General features: G+C 39.1%; 1 protein-coding gene across 1 annotated transcript in view; it reads left to right on the top strand.

Moving 5' to 3' along the window:
• LOC124876313 (polypeptide N-acetylgalactosaminyltransferase 10-like) overlaps positions 1–19,687 on the top strand; it is a 138,027-nt gene that overhangs the window by 97,518 nt on the left and 20,822 nt on the right. Inside the window, exons 5-7 of the mRNA XM_047378970.1 lie at positions 10,705–10,890; positions 12,621–12,804; positions 19,250–19,367. Of these exons, the coding sequence (XP_047234926.1) occupies positions 10,705–10,890; positions 12,621–12,804; positions 19,250–19,367 (488 nt within the window). The remainder of the gene's footprint in view (positions 1–10,704; positions 10,891–12,620; positions 12,805–19,249; positions 19,368–19,687) is intronic.

A 19,687-nucleotide genomic window follows, 5' to 3' on the forward strand; every position in this document is an offset into this window, starting at 1 on the left:
GATTATTAAAAAAGAAATGTTTCTTTCAGTTGCAAAAATCTTAGCAGCATTCTCTTTAACCTGATGCAAAGCAGCGATTGCTGCATGCTTTGCTTTAGAGGATGCTATTGGTAACACAAGAAGAGAATGGTATCAATTATGTGTCCCTCTTTTATAGCACTCAGTCTGCTAATTACATTAATGGACTGATTGCAGCTGGACTCTTTCATCATTTCAGTCATTTCATCAGCTTCACCTAAATTAATGAAATCATTGAAACTATATTAGCAAAAATTGGGATGTTATGTTTTTGATACAAGGCAAGGCAAGTTTATTTATATAGCATTTTTCAGTAGCAGGACAATTCAAAGTGCTGTAGGCTACATGAAAAAAAAGAAAAAGAAACATAATGGAAAAGTGCATTGCAATGAAATAAAGGTAATTTAATAATTAAAGACAATAAAAAATGTATAACTAAAAGATGATAATAAAAGCATAAAATAAAGAAATAATGATAAGAAAATGAAAGGAAAGTTGGACTGAAAACTTAACTAATAATTTTTAGATAGCACAGTCAAAGGCCACTCTATGGAGCTAAATTGGGGCCATAAAGTTTGTTCAAAAGAAAAAAATTTAAACCTGAAAAATAAGTTGGTTCAAAAGAAAAGAATGTTAACCTGAAAAAATAAAGGTTTACTCAAAAGAAAATAATTTAACCTGAAAAATTATTTTGAACCTCCCCAAAAAAAATGTGAAAACTGGGAAAAAGTTTTGCAACTGAAAAAGAAGATGTGAAACTGGGGGAAAAAAAGTTCAAAACTAATTTTCATATTCAAGTTTTTTTTGTACTCGCAGATTTTATTTTTTCGGCTTCAAACTTTTGGCCCTGTTTGGCGTGGGGGGTGGGGCCTCAGGTCACGGGGGTGCGGAATCATGACTGACAGCTCAACACAGCGGCTGAACAACATATTCCATTAGAAATTAGATATTCCATAGACAACACCATTACTAGATTCCCAAACATCCAAACCATTGAACTGCCGTCAAAACAGCTTCTTTTCAACATGGCATTTCACACATTTTTAGCAGTTTTCCCCATGAGCATAATTACATGCCCAACTACCAGAGCTGAGAAGGGCTTAACTGAGATCCCGATATGAGGTAAACATATTGATTCCCAGATCTAAGACCATATAGTTGTGAGTTCATTCTTGATTAGGTTGGATAAGTGCAGGATGGATTCGAAGTAACTGGATAAGATCTTATTTACACATATAGAAGAGGGGCTTGTACAAGCTTGTTGTAATTGGTAAAAACAATATAGAAATATATATGAATTCTGAAGTACTGTCATATCAGAATAGTGGAAAGTCTAAAAGCAGAGAATTAGGTTTCAGGCAAGGAGCAGCAACCTGTTTCTGCAGCTGCTGGTTCTGCATGCAGCCAGCTTCCAGTCAGAGACATGAAATTGTCTGCCTTCTTTTCTTGCTTGTCAAATTAGTCATTTTGCGATGTAATGGTGAGGCACACATATGTAATACATCACTTAGAACAGGCTTGGTAGCTGCTTAAGGGATGTGCTTTTGTGTGATCGGGAGAGTGTTTGTCTGCATTTAGGGAAGAAGCCCTCAAACTGGCTAAAATTGTTTTCTTATTTTTAATGACAGTTGTTAAAAAGTAGCACCACATGCTTTGAGAATGGCATTGGACTGAGCAGGAGGAAGTGTGATGGGGTGTACAGGATCAGCTGAATATTTTGGAGCAATAAACTGGCCGCTTGGCCATGCCAGCTACTCACAATAAACTGGCCGCTTGGCCATGCCAGCTACTCACATGCCTTGCCGAAGCTTCTGGGAAGTAACCCGGGCACCTTGGAAAGGTGATTTGGATGCAATATTGGTTCCACTGTAATTTCAGGTTAATTGAATTGAAATCCCCCTCCACCACCCCCTCCACACCTCCTCGCATCAATCAAGAAAGGCTAAAAAATGTTCTGCAGGGTATGATATGAATTGTTTTTATAGAAGTAAACATATTCTAGGTGAACCTGTTGCAGGTGGAGTAAATTCTCAATATAGGCATACTAAAAGAGCAGAACTGTATGCTTCTCACACAGCTTTGCTTAATATTTTTAATGTTTTTAGCTGAATTCTCAGAAATAACTCAAATGCTTATCTAGTGTATCTTTGCCAGAGAAACAGGAGGAGAATAGTGGATGTTTGGGTATTGGTAAATGGGACCTGTAGCAGTGACCCCGATGTCAGTGATGTCCAATCCTTCCTTGTGTCCTTGATTCCGCATTCTAATAGTGACTGATGTGCATGTCGAAATCAGCCGCTTCTCATTAAAGTGATTTATTGCCTCGATAGTTTTTTTGTAAACCAGACAAGCCTTATTCCAATTTATTCCTGTCAAATTAACCATTCATAATTAGACACCGCAACCTTTCCGTGCTCCCCAATCATATCCAGAATGGGCTGTACATGCAATACAAATGTTCGCTGTTTAATCTCTTCGCCTGTTATTAGGAAACGTTTCATAAGAATCTACCCATGCAGGGTAAAAGTTTAGCTTGAATCAATTTCCCTTTGGTTAATAGCTACTGGGCTGATTTATTGCCATGTTATGAAGGTGAAGGGCCCTCTTTGTGTGACACTAACCCTGTGGAGCTCTTTAGACATTAATTCAGTGTCAAAATTGCAGCACAGTACAACTGCAATGAGTGGATGGGATGTTGCCTACTATGATGTTGAAGGTTTTGCTGTATCTGGGTAGACTTTGGGAGCAAAACTGGACAACACTTTAAATTGAGTTTTGTTAGGTTAAAGTTTTGGCGTTTATTTATGAAACATGTAAACTAAAACCACTGACAGCAAGATGTTAACCTCTCAGCAGAATTAGTTCAACTTAGGCTTAGTTTAATTTGGGTGGTTGTATCAGGCAAATGTTTTTGTACTCTTTGCAGCACATTGCAGGGTATAACAATGTACCCAGTTGTTTTTAATGATGGGAAACTGTGACAGCTGTACACCCTGCAAACCAGACAGGTGGATAATAAAATCATGCAGCCTCATGCAAACCCAACCCCTCACAAGCCTACCCAGTGTCTCATCTCCTACCAACTCAGATAAATCTCCTTTGCTGGTGTGCATGTGTACCAAATTCTAACTGGACCATTTCTACAAGACATAAGCATATACCTATATACTGCCATTAGGTGTATATGAAATCATCTTCATCTATAAAACTGTATTACTAAAAACAGGATGATTTACCATTTGCCAACTTCTAGCTTGTTGTTAAGTTTTGGCTAAAACCAAATGTTTTGCTTTATTAACAATAACTTGAACGCACAAATATTTGATGCCTGTAAAATTCTTCTTTTTTTTTTTTGCCAGATTAGTTGTAACGTTGGGTCAGAGCCAGTATGAGTTCTTTCAGTTCCAACTGCCAAAATACCTTGTTGAACAACTTGTCACTGCTTTGCTTTTCAATAGCAGCAAAGAGAAAACCAGTGTTTCAAAATGTTTCTGCTATTTGTTTTAAATTGTCAAACATTGCTTTAAACAGTGTTTCAAAATGTGGACTGAACATATGAAGATAACCTTAAAATAATCAAATAAAGTGTTGTTTCGATAGCTTCATGGTGGTGGAGAAGCCTGCAATGCCATGGAAAAATATTCTTGCACCTTGCACATTTGCCCATTTTTCATATTACAACCACAGACGTCAGTGTGTTTTATTTAGATTTTATAAGATAGACCTACACAAACTAGTGAGTGTTTGGGAAGATCGCTCCTGAGTCAATAATTTCTAAACCCACCTTTCAGTGCATTCACACTTCCATCATTTTCTTCAACTTCACAAATATTCATTACTTTGTTTAGGTCAATTATATCAGATCCAAGTAAAATGCACATATATTTGTGGCTGTAACCTGACTATATGTGCAAAAGTTTAAGTGTATGGTATACTTTCACCATGCACTGTAAATTTGCTCATACCTGTTTTCTAGGGCTGCACATTATAATGAAAACTTATGATTTGTGTTACTATTGATGAATGTTGCAATAACAAAGTGACTTGGGACAAGTAAACAAGTATAAAAGTTGTAATGTGTTTCTGCTTTTGGTTCATAGCAGACATAGACCCCAGATAATGAGCAGGCTGTCCAGCTAAATAAATAAAAACATTAACTTTAAAAATTCCATCTCAACAAGGTTTGTTGATAAACCTATATCCTAAATGTGCTATTTTCGCATTTAAACAACATAGCTGTAGTTTTTTTAATGACTTGACTGCCTTATTACAAAATCTGCAATATATTGTGGAGCCCTACCTGATTCCAGTGAAGACTCCAGAGCCAACAACTGGTTAAAGCTGAATAAAAACATATTATTGCAAAGCATCCTCCAAGCAGCTTTCCACTTGTGGAATACAGGGTTTGGACAATGAAACTGAAACACCTGTCATTTTAGTGTGGGAGGTTTCATGGCTAAATTGGACCAGCCTGGTAGCCAGTCTTCATTGATTGCACATTGCACCAGTAAGAGCAGAGTGTGAAGGTTCAATTAGCAGGGTAAGAGCACAGTTTTGCTCAAAATATTGAAATGCACACAACATTATGGGTGACATACCAGAGGTCAAAAGAGGACAAATTGTTGGTGCACGTCTTGCTGGTGCATCTGTGACCAAGACAGCAAGTCTTTGTGATGTATCAAGAGCCACGGTATCCAGGGTAATGTCAGCATACCACCAAGAAGGACGAACCACATCCAACAGGATTAACTGTGGACGCAAGAGGAAGCTGTCTGAAAGGGATGTTCAGGTGCTAACCCGGATTGTATCCAAAAAACATAAAACCACGGCTGCCCAAATCACGACAGAATTAAATGTGCACCTCAACTCTCCTGTTTCCACCAGAACTGTCCGTCAGGAGCTCCACAGGGTCAATATACACGGCCGGTCTGTTATAGCCAAACCTTTGGTCAATCATGCCAATGCCAAACGTCAGTTTCAATGGTGCAAGGAGCGCAAATCTCGGGCTGTGGACAATGTGAAACATGTATTGTTCTCTGATGAGTCCACCTTTACTGTTTTCCCCACATCCGGGAGAGTTACGGTGTGGAGAAGCCCCAAAGAAGCGTACCACCCCAACTGTTGCATGCCTAGAGTGAAGCATGGGGGTGGATCAGTGATGCTTTGGGCTGCCATATCATCGCATTCCCTTGGCCCAATACTTGTGCTAGATGGGCGCGTCACTGCCAAGGACTACCGAACCATTCTTGAGGACCATGTGCATCCAATGGTTCAAACATTGTATCCTGAAGGCGATGCCGTGTATCAGGATGACAATGCCCCAATACACACAGCAAGACTGGTGAAAGATTGGTTTGATGAACATGAAAGTGAAGTTGAACATCTCCCATGGCCTCCACAGTCACCAGATCTAAATATTATTGAGCCACTTAGGGGTGTTTTGGAGGAGCGAGTCAGGAAACGTTTTCCTCCACCAGTATCACGTAGTGACCTGGCCACTATCCTGCAAGAAGAATGGCTTAAAATCCCTCTGACCACTGTGCAGGACTTGTATGTCATTCCCAAGACGAATTGACGCTGTATTGGCCGCAAAAGGAGGCCCTACACCATACTAATAAATTATTGTGGTCTAAAACCAGGTGTTTCAGTTTCATTGTCCAACCCCTGTATGTCCATGCAATACAGCTCAGGTCTAAGGGGAGGGACTCAAAATATCCTTGAATATAACGTCTTTATAAAGTCTTTATTTAAACTAAACTATACTCCAGTATTTCTCATTACCAAAACAAACCTATAGAACTGAACACTCTGTTTTCAACAATATATAGCATTTAAATGTACTCACTGAAACCTTAATGTCAAAAACAGGTTTGATTCTTACTGTGATAATAAATGTTGATTAAAGTGTTTTGGCTTCCATCATACTTTACTGTACATCTAAAGCCAAGAGGATATCTTCAAATTGAAGTGGATACATTGCATCATCGTTGTGTCATACGATGAACTTCAATTTGACCTGTTTGTCCTTAGCTTCATATCAGCCTTTGAATAAACTAAATGTAATTAATCACACATGACGCATCACCTTGGTGAAAAGTTACAAAGTTGGTGACTGAATAAAAGGATATAGAAGGTTGTTTTATTATGATGTGAGTAAGAGGGGTTGACAAAAGCAGTATTAAAATCCTGACATTGAACAAGTGCTGCCCTGGTGGAAATATGTAAAGGTAAGGAACATAAGAATTCAGGAAGGAGTTGCTGGTCTTCAGGGCGGAGGTGTTTTGGACCTGCTTCATGGGCAAGAAACCTTGACAGATCTAGGACCTATTATCCAGGACGTAGACAGAATGTTGCACAGGTAGAGCATACTGGAAGCTGGATTTGGGTGCATAAAGCATGTGGAGAAATTAAGATGTTTTTTTTATTTTTTTTTTATTAATTTTAATTGTGGTGATCAACTGTAAATGGTGCGCAACAATTGTGTTAACACCGTGGCTGAATCAGGTAACAGTGAGCAGGTTTAGGCTTAGGTGTGCTGTCGCTAAAATCCAGCATAAAGGATTAAAGGTCAGTTAAGTCACTTTACAGCTGTTCTAAATAGCTCAAACGCCTTATAAAAACTTTTATTTCAATGCACTCAAATCTCAAATGAAAAAAAAAAAGCAAATTATGTTCAAAACTAGAAACTTAAACAATTAAATTGCTTGGAGATTTAACTCTTCTGTAAATCACTAAACTAATATTTAGTTGTCAAAACACTTGGTTTGCCGTGATTAATCAATGCAACCTAATTTTTATGATTTGATCTTTTTTGTTTTTTTAAAAGTCTTAACTAAAGTTAAAACTACTTTCCTCCTCGTTGTGTGCTGTTTTCCTTTTGTTATTTGTAACTCCGTAAATAGTAAAGGCTTCATTTAACTTCTTTTTGGCCTGCTGGAAGTGGCACTTTATAGATTGAACTAATCATTTAAGTGCAAAACATTGTTAAATTTTTTTTTGCAGTATGCAAAAAAGACATTTTTTTAAATAAATTTAAAAAATTGGCCTTGGAAAAATAACCGTGGTAATTGGTTAATCCTGGAATCATGGCATCTCTGCAATGCATTTTAACCAGAATGTACAACTTTTGCTGCCATTGTTCTTAAAGCAGGGCTACCAGAATGAATGGCTGCTGTGGCTGAACTCCACTCTCCAATCCTTTTTGAATAATTATTCAATTACACAGAATTGGCAGCTTTTCATGTCATGATTATTAGTTTTCTATTAATCTACTACACCTACTAGTAAATTATTTGCCATGTAAAAATGTGTGTGTGTATATATATATATATAATTATTATGTTTTTTTTTTTTACCATAAACATTGATAAAACTAGTTAGTTTTGTTGGACTGGTGTCATTTTAAACACAACTATACAGGTCCTTCTCAAAATATTAGCATATTGTGATAAAGTTCATTATTTTCCATAATGTCATGATGAAAATTTAACATTCATATATTTTAGATTCATTGCACACTAACTGAAATATTTCAGGTCTTTTATTGTCTTAATACGGATGATTTTGGCATACAGCTCATGAAAACCCAAAATTCCTATCTCACAAAATTAGCATATCATTAAAAGGGTCTCTAAACGAGCTATGAACCTAATCATCTGAATCAACGAGTTAACTCTAAACACCTGCAAAAGATTCCTGAGGCCTTTAAAACTCCCAGCCTGGTTCATCACTCAAAACCCCAATCATGGGTAAGTCTGCCGACCGGACTGCTGTCCAGAAGGCCACTATTGATACCCTCAAGCAAGAGGGTAAGACACAGAAAGAAATTTCTGAACGAATAGGCTGTTCCCAGAGTGCTGTATCAAGGCAACTCAGTGGGAAGTCTGTGGGAAGGAAAAAGTGTGGCAGAAAACGCTGCACAACGAGAAGAGGTGACCGGACCCTGAGGAAGATTGTGGAGAAGGACCGATTCCAGACCTTGGGGGACCTGCGGAAGCAGTGGACTGAGTCTGGAGTAGAAACATCCAGATCCACCGTGCACAGGCGTGTGCAGGAAATGGGCTACAGGTGCCGCATTCCCCAGACCTGGGCTACAGAGAAGCAGCACTAGACTGTTGCTCAGTGGTCCAAAGTACTTTTTTCGGATGAAAGCAAATTCTGCATGTCATTCGGAAATCAAGGTGCCGGAGTCTGGAGGAAGACTGGGGAGAAGGAAATGCCAAAATGCCAGAAGTCCAGTGTCAAGTACCCACAGTCAGTGATGGTGTGGGGTGCCGTGTCAGCTGCTGGTGTTGGTCCACTGTGTTTTATCAAGGGCAGAGTCAATGCAGCTAGCTATCAGGAGATTTTGGAGCACTTCATGCTTCCATCTGCTGAAAAGCTTTATGGAGATGAAGATTTCATTTTTCAGCACGACCTGGCACCTGCTCACAGTGCCAAAACCACTGGTAAATGGTTTACTGACCATGGTATCACTGTGCTCAATTGGCCTGCCAACTCTCCTGACCTGAACCCCATAGAGAATCTGTGGGATATTGTGAAGAGAACGTTGAGAGACTCAAGACCCAACACTCTGGATGAGCTAAAGGCCGCTATCGAAGCATCCTGGGCCTCCATAAGACCTCAGCAGTGCCACAGGCTGATTGCCTCCATGCCACGCCGCATTGAAGCAGTCATTTCTGCAAAAGGATTCCCGACCAAGTATTGAGTGCATAACTGTACATGATTATTTGAAGGTTGACGTTTTTTGTATTAAAAACACTTTTCTTTTATTGGTCGGATGAAATATGCTAATTTTGTGAGATAGGAATTTTGGGTTTTCATGAGCTGTATGCCAAAATCATCCGTATTAAGACAATGAAAGACCTGAAATATTTCAGTTAGTGTGCAATGAATCTAAAATATATGAATATTAAATTTTCATTATTACATTATAGAAAATAATTAACTTTATCACAATATGCTAATTTTTTGAGAAGGACCTGTACATGCGTCACAAGACAAAAAAGCTCTGTTATGTTTTATATATGGGATTGAATCAGCAGGCAGTTTTCAGTTAAACAAGACAAAATGTGTTTTGAGTTCTGTTAATTCAGGAAACAAGAAGTTGGAATTGATCAAATTAGGTTTCATCAGGCCAGAACTTTAGAAAACAAGGAAATGTGATTTGGTTTACAAAATTCTGCTTGCAAGTTAGAGTAAGTAAGGAAGAGGATAAAAGGCAATAATACCAGCATATGTTTATTTTAGATGATTAAAACACATAAATAAAACAGCATTAACAATGTATTCCTTCCAGAGGTTTTTATAGGCAGTTTAACTGTCTATAGAGGATGGAATGTGATCTCCCTCTGAGTAACTGTCCTGGGTAGCTTTGGATGCAGTTAAACTGTTTATTTTCCAGGAGACAGATGGATTATAAGAGACTGCTGACAAATAATTATTTTTCAGGTGGAGAGAAGCAGGTTTTTTTTCTTTCAGATGCATCTGATATGTGTTTATCTATGATGAACAGAGTGTTGTGGGTGTGTGTGTGTGTGTGTGTGTGTGTGTGCGCATGCGTGAGCATTCTTGGCAGGTTGGTTTGCATCATATGGTTAAGACTTTTGCCAACCAAGATGGAATTAAAGGCACATTAATTTCAGCAAGATGTCGGGGATTGAAACGGAGGCTGCAAAGCAGATGATGGATGGAATCAGATGAGTTCACACAATGTATGTTATGGACGGGATGATGGAGGCCCACATATTTAAGGTTGGCCTGACAAGTACAGACTGCTTTGGAACCGCCATGAAAGTAGTCAGATGGCGAATAAAAATGTGCCTTCAAATTTCACTCTATCTTTCCATTGACTCGTCAGAATGTGCTTGACATTTGAGCAGAAGGATTTACAAGCTCCATTTGCCACAGAATTGATCTGTCAAAGGCAGCAGCGAGAAATACTGGGAAAAATACGTGCATTTAAAGTTTTAGTTTGATTGAGTTTTTTTTTTTTTTTTTCATTCCTAACCATCTGCATGGTTTCGGTAGGTTTACTGTTTTAGCAGAAGAAACTGTGCCTTTGGTCTCGGTTTTGTTCTCCAAGCTGGGGAAAGAATGAAATTCACCATCAGTCCTGCTGGTCAGACTTAAATAAACTTTATGATTCTATGGAGTTAAGTAATCTCCCCTCTGACAAAGAAAAGTGAAGAGATTATCTGAGGACACAGCAGTTTTAATTCCCTCATGGTGCATTATGAATTTTGGTAAAAATGATGAGCATCATCATTTTTAGAGGAAGCACTGGTTTTTGCCAACAGCTTTATGGCTCCACATGTTAGGAGGGGTTGATTTAATCCTTTTTTTCATCACTCACAGTTGGACTCTGACTCTTCAGGCTTACATTCTGTCTAATGACTGCAGTACAGATATAAAAAGGGCTGAAAAGTAAGTAAGAAGTTTTTCTCAGTTAGTGTGAGTCTGTTATGATGTAGAGGCCTAAAGGGGAACATCTCAGTCTGCAGCATGTGGCACAGGCAGATGTCTTGCTTCACAGAGATGCCTAATGGTTTTCTTTTGATCTTGCTTTGTGAGGGCATGTTAGAGGACAGCTTTTCAGTCCATCTCTCAGTTTGCATCAGTAGGTATTAATTTGCTGGAACCCCTCTGAATTAATCAGACAATTTTACCATCTTGTTTTCTTTCCAGAGCACCTCAAAGTGGCCCTAGAGGAGTACATGATACGGCTGCCAAAGGTTCGCATCCTAAGGACAAATAAGAGGGAGGGTCTGATCAGGACGCGGCTGCTGGGAGCAAACGCCGCTAAAGGGGAGGTCATCACCTTCCTGGATTCTCATTGTGAGGCCAACGTCAACTGGCTGCCCCCTCTGCTGGGTGAGCAAAGATTCTCAGTATTACAACCATCTCATTGATCTTGATTCACTGACCAAAAATCATGACCTTAAAAAAGAATGTTCAGCAAGGCTGGTGGAAACCTAATCCAATTGACCTAATTAAGATTGATTTAACTTATTGTTAGTTAAAGAAACTCTAAGTATTTGCTTAGTTTTCATCTTGTTTAGAGATGCACCAATCAGGCTTTCCTGGTTGTCTGGTTTGCTTTGAGGTTGGACTTGCGGATTCTGATTTAGGCTGATTTTGATTGTTGTTTCCTAAGGACTAGAACATATAAAGAGAAAAACAAGATAAACCCCCATTTATTCAAGCATAGCCTTTATCTGCTTAATGTTCTACACAGAAAAGTGCATGAAACTACCCGATGTTTACTAATGCATTCATTGACTACATTTGGTGGGAGCTCTTTGTTTTCATGGTTTTAATCACAACGAATAAATAAATTTTTATATTTCTGTACTTGCTAATGACAAATCCAGGGGAGATTTCCAAATCTCTGGCTGATTGATTGGTGCATCTTTCATGTTGCCGTATTATTTGTTTTTCTGAATAACTGGTAAAAGAGCCAACAATAGGTAATTTTTCCTAATTCTTATGTGGTAAAACTCTGGCTAAGCAACAACAGGACTTCTTGCAAGAGAAATGACTCAAGGTGCTGCAAGGCCCCAGTCAAAGTTCAGACTTCAACCGGATTGAAGTAGTTGGTGGGACATTAAGAGGGCTGTGCAGAAGCAAATTATTTCAAAGAACAGGAGCAACATTGGAAAGAATAGCGCACCAAACGTCCTCCACAATGATGACAGACACGGATAGTCAGAACAACGTCTTGGAGATATTGACTACTCAAACCTCTTCTCATCACCTTTTTATAGTGTTAGGATTTTCCTTTATATTTGTTTATTCCCTCAGTCTTCTTTTTAAAGCATTAATAGAACTCAAATTTGCTGATATTTGGGGTTTTTAAAGTTTCGTCTGAGTTTATTAAAATTTGTGTTCTCTAATCAAATCTCTGTTTTCAATCACTTCAATGCCATCTATTTTTCTTTTGATCATTTAATAGCCACTTTTTGGATTGTTTTGGCACATGAACTGATTTGTGTAAAAAGTTATTTTTATATTGGCTATTAAAATATGCTGTTGTGTTAAAGAAAAGAGAAAGAGAAAAGAAAAGAAAAGAAAAAGAGAGAAAGTGGAACCCTAAACTAAACTGTCTGAGGAAGAGCTGAGGGAGTTTTAAGGCCCTGTCACATTGGATACGCAATTCCTACCTCAAGGCTTCATCTATTTTTTATTTTGCCAAGAATTTAGATTTTCCAGGCCATGGTAATCCTAAGTGCCTCATTAGAAGGCGAATGGACCTACTTTCTTGTTTCTAGATGTTTTTTCTCTGATCTGAAACGTAGAAAGGCATAGCAGTTGCCCTCTGATCTGGCGTATACCATCTTCAATAAAATAAATGAACCAAAGGGTGTTTTTCTTTCTGTAAGAATTGATTCTTTTAAGATTCAATGCTTTATACTCTTTGTATTTATTGTGATTGGGTGTTATCAGCACAGAGACGGCTCTATATCAGATCACAGACATCTGCAGTCTGTGAAAAGGAGCAGAGAGCAGGCTTGTCTTTGTTCCTTAAAGCTTTAAAAGCAAAAAGCCAATCTGTTGCCATTAACTGTCTGCCAACATGTCTGCATCCTTTTATGCCCACTCAGACCGAATAGCCCAGAACAGGAAGACTATCGTGTGCCCGATGATCGACGTCATCGACCACGATAACTTTGGCTATGAAACACAGGCGGGCGACGCCATGCGAGGAGCTTTCGACTGGGAAATGTACTACAAACGTATCCCCATCCCTCTGGAGCTTCAGAAGGACGACCCCAGTGAGCCGTTTGAGTAAGCGGAGTTATTTCAGAAACATCTGACATTTTTTAGGGATATTTCCTGCTGATTAGTTGATTGTGTCATGAATGCATACATCTGTAGGACAAGTGGGGGTGGCAGCCTTTCATCTGGGCTTTTTGTGAGCTCTTCTCTGTTCATGTACACATTCACACTGGCATCCTGCACGGCAGCTCTTGAAACCCACATCAGACAGCTGATACAGGAAGATGAATCCTTTTACATTTATCTTTTCCAAAATACTGGTGAGCTTTTACGTAGGTTTTCAGAAAGGATTGGTGCCAAAATACTGGTATCTATTTTATGAAAAATAGAAAAAAAAAATTCCTGCTGCCTATTAATGTTATTTCTTGCAGCTACAGTCAGTAAATCAGCTGAAAGCACATAACGCATAACATAGCTGTTTGGGGAGCCAAGTGTTTTCTCTACATTTCTGCACACAAAGTAAATAAAACTAAAAACTTCAAAGTCCTTATGTAGCTTTTTTTAATTTATTATAAGATACTGTTAAACTTGGACTAATCAGATAAATAATCAGATAAATGTTAAAATTGGAATTTATGTTTTGATCTGCGCTGAGTGCAGTTTGGGATTTCTCCAAAGTTTTAGTAGGAGCTTGCTGAAGTTCGTTTTGTAGGTTGCCACAGCTGGGTTTTGTGATGTTGGCTATCATTTTAGCACTTATGTCACATCTGTCTGATTGTCCACCCATTCATCCAGCCACAGAATATTAAGAGAGAGAGGTGGGGCAAAAACGGTCAAAGGGGGAGAAGGCTAAAAGAATAGAGGAGAGAAAGACGGATGAGAGAATACAAGATAACACCCTAGAAGATTGCTTCTACAGCTGCAGAAACATATAAGAACAGCAATGTTACCGGACGTTCACAGTTCTAATGAATGCAAGATGTATTTACAGCTCAATAACATTTGTAGATCTGTTAACACCTGAATCCAAACACCTGTGGGTGTAAGTGTGAGCGTGCTTGTCTACATAAGGTTTCTCCATAAAAATATGCAACAGAGACAGACACAGAGGAGATCTGAGTCACAGACATCCAAAGGCCCCCAGAGCACGAGAACCATGGGAGGATCTCCACCGGGACCACCGCAACCCCACCAGAGAAGAGCAGAGGAGAGCCCCAGGGGAGCCACTCAACACCCACAGTGTAGAGGCCCCAGGGAGCTGCAGCGACGAGCCAACAGGCACCGGCAGCAGCTGTCTACAGCGGTGCAAATCCAGCCATGGACCCAGAGACCTGAGACCCCAAGGCACATCACTCCCAAGCAGAGGCCCAACAGAGCCAAGGGGCCCAGGCCCTGGCAAGAATCCACCGGAAGTAAGCCAGCACACACCAGAGCATCCAGTCCCAGACACCGAGAACCACCAATACACTGGCGGATCTCCTCTGTATCTGTCCTGTGTCCAGGGAGGCAGGTCTGTGGCTCCTCACTTGCGCGTACCCATAAAAAGACTCACACCCACGCATCCAACGTAAAGACACACAACAAAGGACATCATACACTCACTCACAATCCCCATACATACTTTATAAACCAGTTAGGTCCAGGTACTGATACCCCAAAGGGGCAACCAGCCCCCGACCCAGGAGTCGGCCCCCTTCTTTCCGGGATGGAGACAGGCAGACCACACCAGCCCAGACTAGTGTCAGCACCTCCTGAACCCGAACCACTCTGGCCCAGACCCCGACCCCCCTCCGAGACCAACGACCCAACGACCCCTCTCCCCAGCGGGAGGGGGCCACGAACACTATTAAATTCTAGAATTGACACAGGATATACTGTCTTATTACCATGACTTCACCTACTTATTTCTGTTCAGTATTTCTGTTCACCCTTCTGGTGAGTAAAAGGTTTTGCATTTAATAGTTATTTTTTTTGGATTTGACATGTACTTCTCATTGAAATTGTTTTTGCTATTGCATCATTCCTTGGCACAGTTGCCCTTTGATCAATGGAAAACAGAGCAAATAAGTTAAACGTTGCAGTTTTCTCAGGCCAAATAACTGCATTTGATGCCAGCTACTCTAGGCCATTTGTCTGTGTTTGGATGCCAGGGACTATTTAAAAATACAGTAGGTATCATCAGGCAGAGGGTCTGTGCTGGACGATAAGAAACCAAAGAAGAAATAAGCTGCAGAACAATCAGAATCGATCCTCATTTGAATTAGTCTGCTCTTCTTGCTCAATGAAATAACCTTCATCAGTGCAAATTCAATTTGACTCGCAAAGATTTCATTTTCTTTCTGAGTGACATTGCTATAGCAGAAAATGAGCCTCGATGGGATGGCAAAATCTATCTTGAAGGTGTGTGTGTTTGCATGTGTGTGTGTGTTTGAATGCTTGTGAGGATGATTTTATCCATCTTCTTGTCTGTCATTGACTATTTTGTCAATGCACGCACCTGTTGTTTCCATTTTCTGCCTTTCTCTCCTTTTCTCATTCGTTGTTTAGGAATGAATATAACCTTCTAGTCTTCCTTCAAGGTCAGCAAACTGAAGTGAAAAATAAAAGCCAGAGCATTACTAATTAAAGCTGAATTGTGAGCAGAAATATTAATAGCCCATTGACTTGGATTTTTCTACATCTACAGAAAGTGATACCCCATCCCAGAGTCTATAACCAGAAGTGTTTTAGACCACCAAACCTTTAATTAAACCAGTGAAAACAGGTTCAAATGTCAATTTCATTTTCTGCTTTCATCTCCAGGGCAGTTTCAGTCAGTGTAAGGATATACAGGTCCATCTAAATAAATTAGGATCTAATCAAAAATGTTAATTTTATTTCACTGATTCTATTAAGATGTAAAACCTGTACATATATTCATTAGAAACATAGTTGTATACTTTATTATGGTCTTTAAATTTTGATGACTCTGGCTTCCACGCTAATGAAGACCCAAAATCCAATTTCTCTGAAAATCAGAATGTTACAATAGAGAAAAAAAAGGATTATTAATGCTGAAATGTGGGCCAACTGAAAGGTTTGTCCATGTACTGTACACTATATGCACTCAGTACCTGGCCAGGGCTCTTTATGCATGAATTATTGCATACGTGCGTCGGGGCCTAGAAGTGATCAGCCTGTGGCTCTACTGAGATGTTAAGCAGGCCCAGGTTGCTTTATTACCAGCCTTTAGCTTGTCTAAATTGTAGGTTTTGGTGTGTCTCATCTTCCTCCTGACTCTCTATGAAGTGTCCTTTTTCCTTAGCCCAGGTAAGAAGCTTCTGCAATTGCCTCTTTTTCATTTCTTGATATTGTTTTTGGTGGCACTAGAAGCATCGAGTTTAGCTGCGGAGCCTATTTGCTGAGCCTTCATGCCAGCCAATATTCATTTACTGGAGTTTCATACCGAATAATCTCTATGACAACATTCTTTTGAAGAAATTTGAATTTTTCTGGATGTAATGATGCATTCAGCCAAGCTTTTGGTAGAGTAAATGTTTGATACAGTGCAGGTTTGACTTCCCCAAGTTCTGCTGTTTCCAAACAGGACCCCATAAATGGTGCTAAAATCCCCCTACTTTTGTGCCATTGCAGAGTAAACAGGGTACAGAACAATCCTGGCAATATCAGCTGAATCTTATTAAAGGTCAAGGAATATAATGTTTATTAATTTTTTTTTTTTTATAAAGTGTTGTGAATATTTTACCTAGAAGAAAAAGATTGTTGATGTTCCATTTGTGTAATCTTTGACCATTAGTTCCCATATAGCTTTACACAATACAGTCACTTAGCAACAACCCAATCAGCGCTAAGAGTGGTGACAGGAGGTTGCCTATTTAGCATTTTAGATAAAGAGGAATACAGTTACAGGCATTTTGCTTGGTTTTGAGAAACGTTTTGTTACTTTATAACAGATGGAAATTATGTTGTTATCAGGCGTTTCTGCAGTGGACTGCATTTTAGAGTCAGAAATACTTTAACGGAATAACAAAAGAGTGAATTTCAATGACAAAACATGAATATTAAAGTTGAAACATGATTTTGAGGCTTAACATTTCCTCCAGGGGAAATTTGCAAATTTTCATTAAGACAGTCTTGTCCTGAACCTAATGTTACCCTAGGTTTTTTCTCTTTGTTTGCAGTGTAGCTGAACCTGTTACTGTTAGCCATGCTGTAGCTTGCGGTAAAATTATACTGCCTTGTGAAATGTAATCGCCGTCTCCCCCAAAGAAACTTTGTTTTCTGCAAAACTCTTGGGAGGTGAAGTGTGTTTGTGTGTTTTTCCCTCCGGTGAGCAAGAGCTAACAATCTCCACCCCACAAATCAGTGCACACACAGTGTTTCTGCAATGCCTCTGTTAAGCTCACACACTCCACTGAACATGGCCACAGAGTTCACACACACCGCACCACTCCTCCTAGTTCCCCTTGCAGCTGGCGTTGTTTACCCTTTGTTGCCTGATGATGAGGAAAGTCTGTCTGGTGCGTTTTGGACCCTAGGGAAGATGTGGGTTTGTGACACCATTTGATTTCTGTTTCTTTCTTCTGGATGTGACTTTGACAATCGAAAACTTACAAACCCGTTCCTATGCTGCTTTTAAATTAGTAGGTTAAAAATATAAAAGGAACTGTAGAAACATGAGAGAAAATATGCAATTTGGCCCTAACAGTGTGGTGTCTGGAAGATGCATAGAGATGTTTTGTTCAAACAAAGGAAGGGGGAAAAGACGGGGAAATTGGAAAATAAACAACGTTTTCAGAAAAAAAATCAGACATGTAGGCGAGACTGATATATACCTAACTTTATCAGATCACGGCGTTGTTAAAGGTGGATCTCATCAGTCTTCTGTTTCTTTCTTCTTTTTTAATAAACAAAATTATCTCTGCAGAAAATGAGCTCTCCTGAATGGCCCTGCTGGTCTGATGTGAGGCTGTTTAAACATTATTTAGCCGAAAGACAAGAGACTGCTTTCACACGGCACTTAGATCTGAGGAACATAAGGTTGTTTAAATGAATTCTCATTTGTGCTGGTGGCCTAATTGGTTGTTTTGCCAGGTCTTGGATTCTAATGCAGCTCTGAACAAATTGGTTTAGATATTTGAGCAAACCCATTCTATTTAAAGTTATAATTTCAGGTGTTTTTGAAGATTCTCTGATGCTAAAAGTGTTTTATTTTCCATTTGCAATAGAAAGCTGTGTCACTATATACAAGTGTATACAATGAAATAAATGAATGGCACAAATTTACAATAAATATAAAGAAATACCTTTTTTTATCAGTAGGTATTGCATGCTAAAAATGACAGCTGTCAAACTTTAAAAACCCTTAAAATCAGGGGCCTGTGCTCATATATAACTTCGGTAAAATCAACTCCTACTTTTTCTGCTGGGTAAAAGGACATATTGATCAAAATCAGTGACATGATCTCCATCACAAGTATACAAATAATGAAAACTATGGATTTGTTTTCTTTCCAGGTAAATGAAGAAATTAAAAAAAGGTGATATAGAAAAAAAATGTTTCTAGATTTATTTTCTCTTCATTTGTAATAGAAAAGATTACAAGACACATTGTTCAGAAATGCAGAAAGCTTTTTAAACTTTCATCTAAGAAGGATGGAAACCACAATTTATTTTCTATGAATCCACTTTAGATAGGAGCTGTGCTATTAGGAAAACACAATATGAAGCAGCACATGGGATTAGCTTAGTTTTAAAGAAACCATGCATCATATATTGCATACACTCTATAAATCTTTTTTTCTTGTGTCTATCTAACTATTTACCAGCTCCCTTCAGGTGGGTGTTGATGTTCTGCTTCATGTGGAGGCGTTCAGAAGTCTTGGTCTTCTTCAGGAGAGCTGGCAGGGTGGAGCAGGAGATGGATGGATGGATGGATTGTGGCTTCATCCACAGAAATAAGGGAGTTGCATGAGTCTGACTTGGTGAAAGTAGAGCTGAGTCCTAGTTATTGAAAGCTTCACCAACAGTCAGGAAAAATGTGTCATGCATCCTGAATACAATCGGCTAAAATGAACTCCCTCTGCAGGGTGACCATTTAGGTGCTTGAACTAAAACCTCTGCTCCCCTGCAGTGAAAGTGGTCAACTGAAGAGATTTTGGTATCTGATAAGGAGGCTTTCCATTTTTTTTCAGATCCATTTCACCGAGAGGAAACTGCAGGGCAGACCCAGAACTCGGTGAAGGGACTTTATGTCCCTTCTGGCATTAAAACATATACTCGGTTTATTGTAATTGTTTGTACATGGATGCGAAAAATGTTTAGAATTGACAAAGAAAGAAAGAAAAAACTATAACATAATCTTTTAAAATATTATCATTTGTTATCCAATGTTTTAAGATCCCAGGATTTCAGATATGACTTCTCTCTCCACTTTTATTCCACTTGCTCTATGTATTTGTGTTGTTTTATCTGTCTCCAGGTTATCTGACTGTCTGCTGTTTTTATTTTCCAGATCTCCGGTGATGGCAGGTGGACTGTTTGCTGTGGACAGGAAGTGGTTCTGGGAGCTGGGAGGATACGACACTGGGCTGGAGATCTGGGGAGGGGAGCAGTATGAGATTTCCTTCAAGGTATAAAGAAATGCTCTTCTAAAGAGCCATTTTAACTGTGTGAATGAATAATGAGTAATATATGTTATGTTTAGAATCCCAGTGTACTCAGGCCTGTCACAGTTTACATAATTACAGTTTTTCCATTATCTGAGCTAACTGTATTCGTTTTATGTAATGGTTTCCTTTTAGCCATCTAAAAATGAATTAGTGATAATGGCAAAAAAGTGAACATCCATCAGTTTTCATGTCATGTTCTACCATTTGTGGCCCTTGAATTAGTTTAATTGGCACCAAGTGTTTATCTCACGGCACTTAACTTACATCCTTGGACTGACTGA

Source organism: Girardinichthys multiradiatus, chromosome 11, assembly GCF_021462225.1.
Source record: "Girardinichthys multiradiatus isolate DD_20200921_A chromosome 11, DD_fGirMul_XY1, whole genome shotgun sequence".
NCBI classification, from domain to species: Eukaryota; Metazoa; Chordata; class Actinopteri; order Cyprinodontiformes; family Goodeidae; genus Girardinichthys; species Girardinichthys multiradiatus.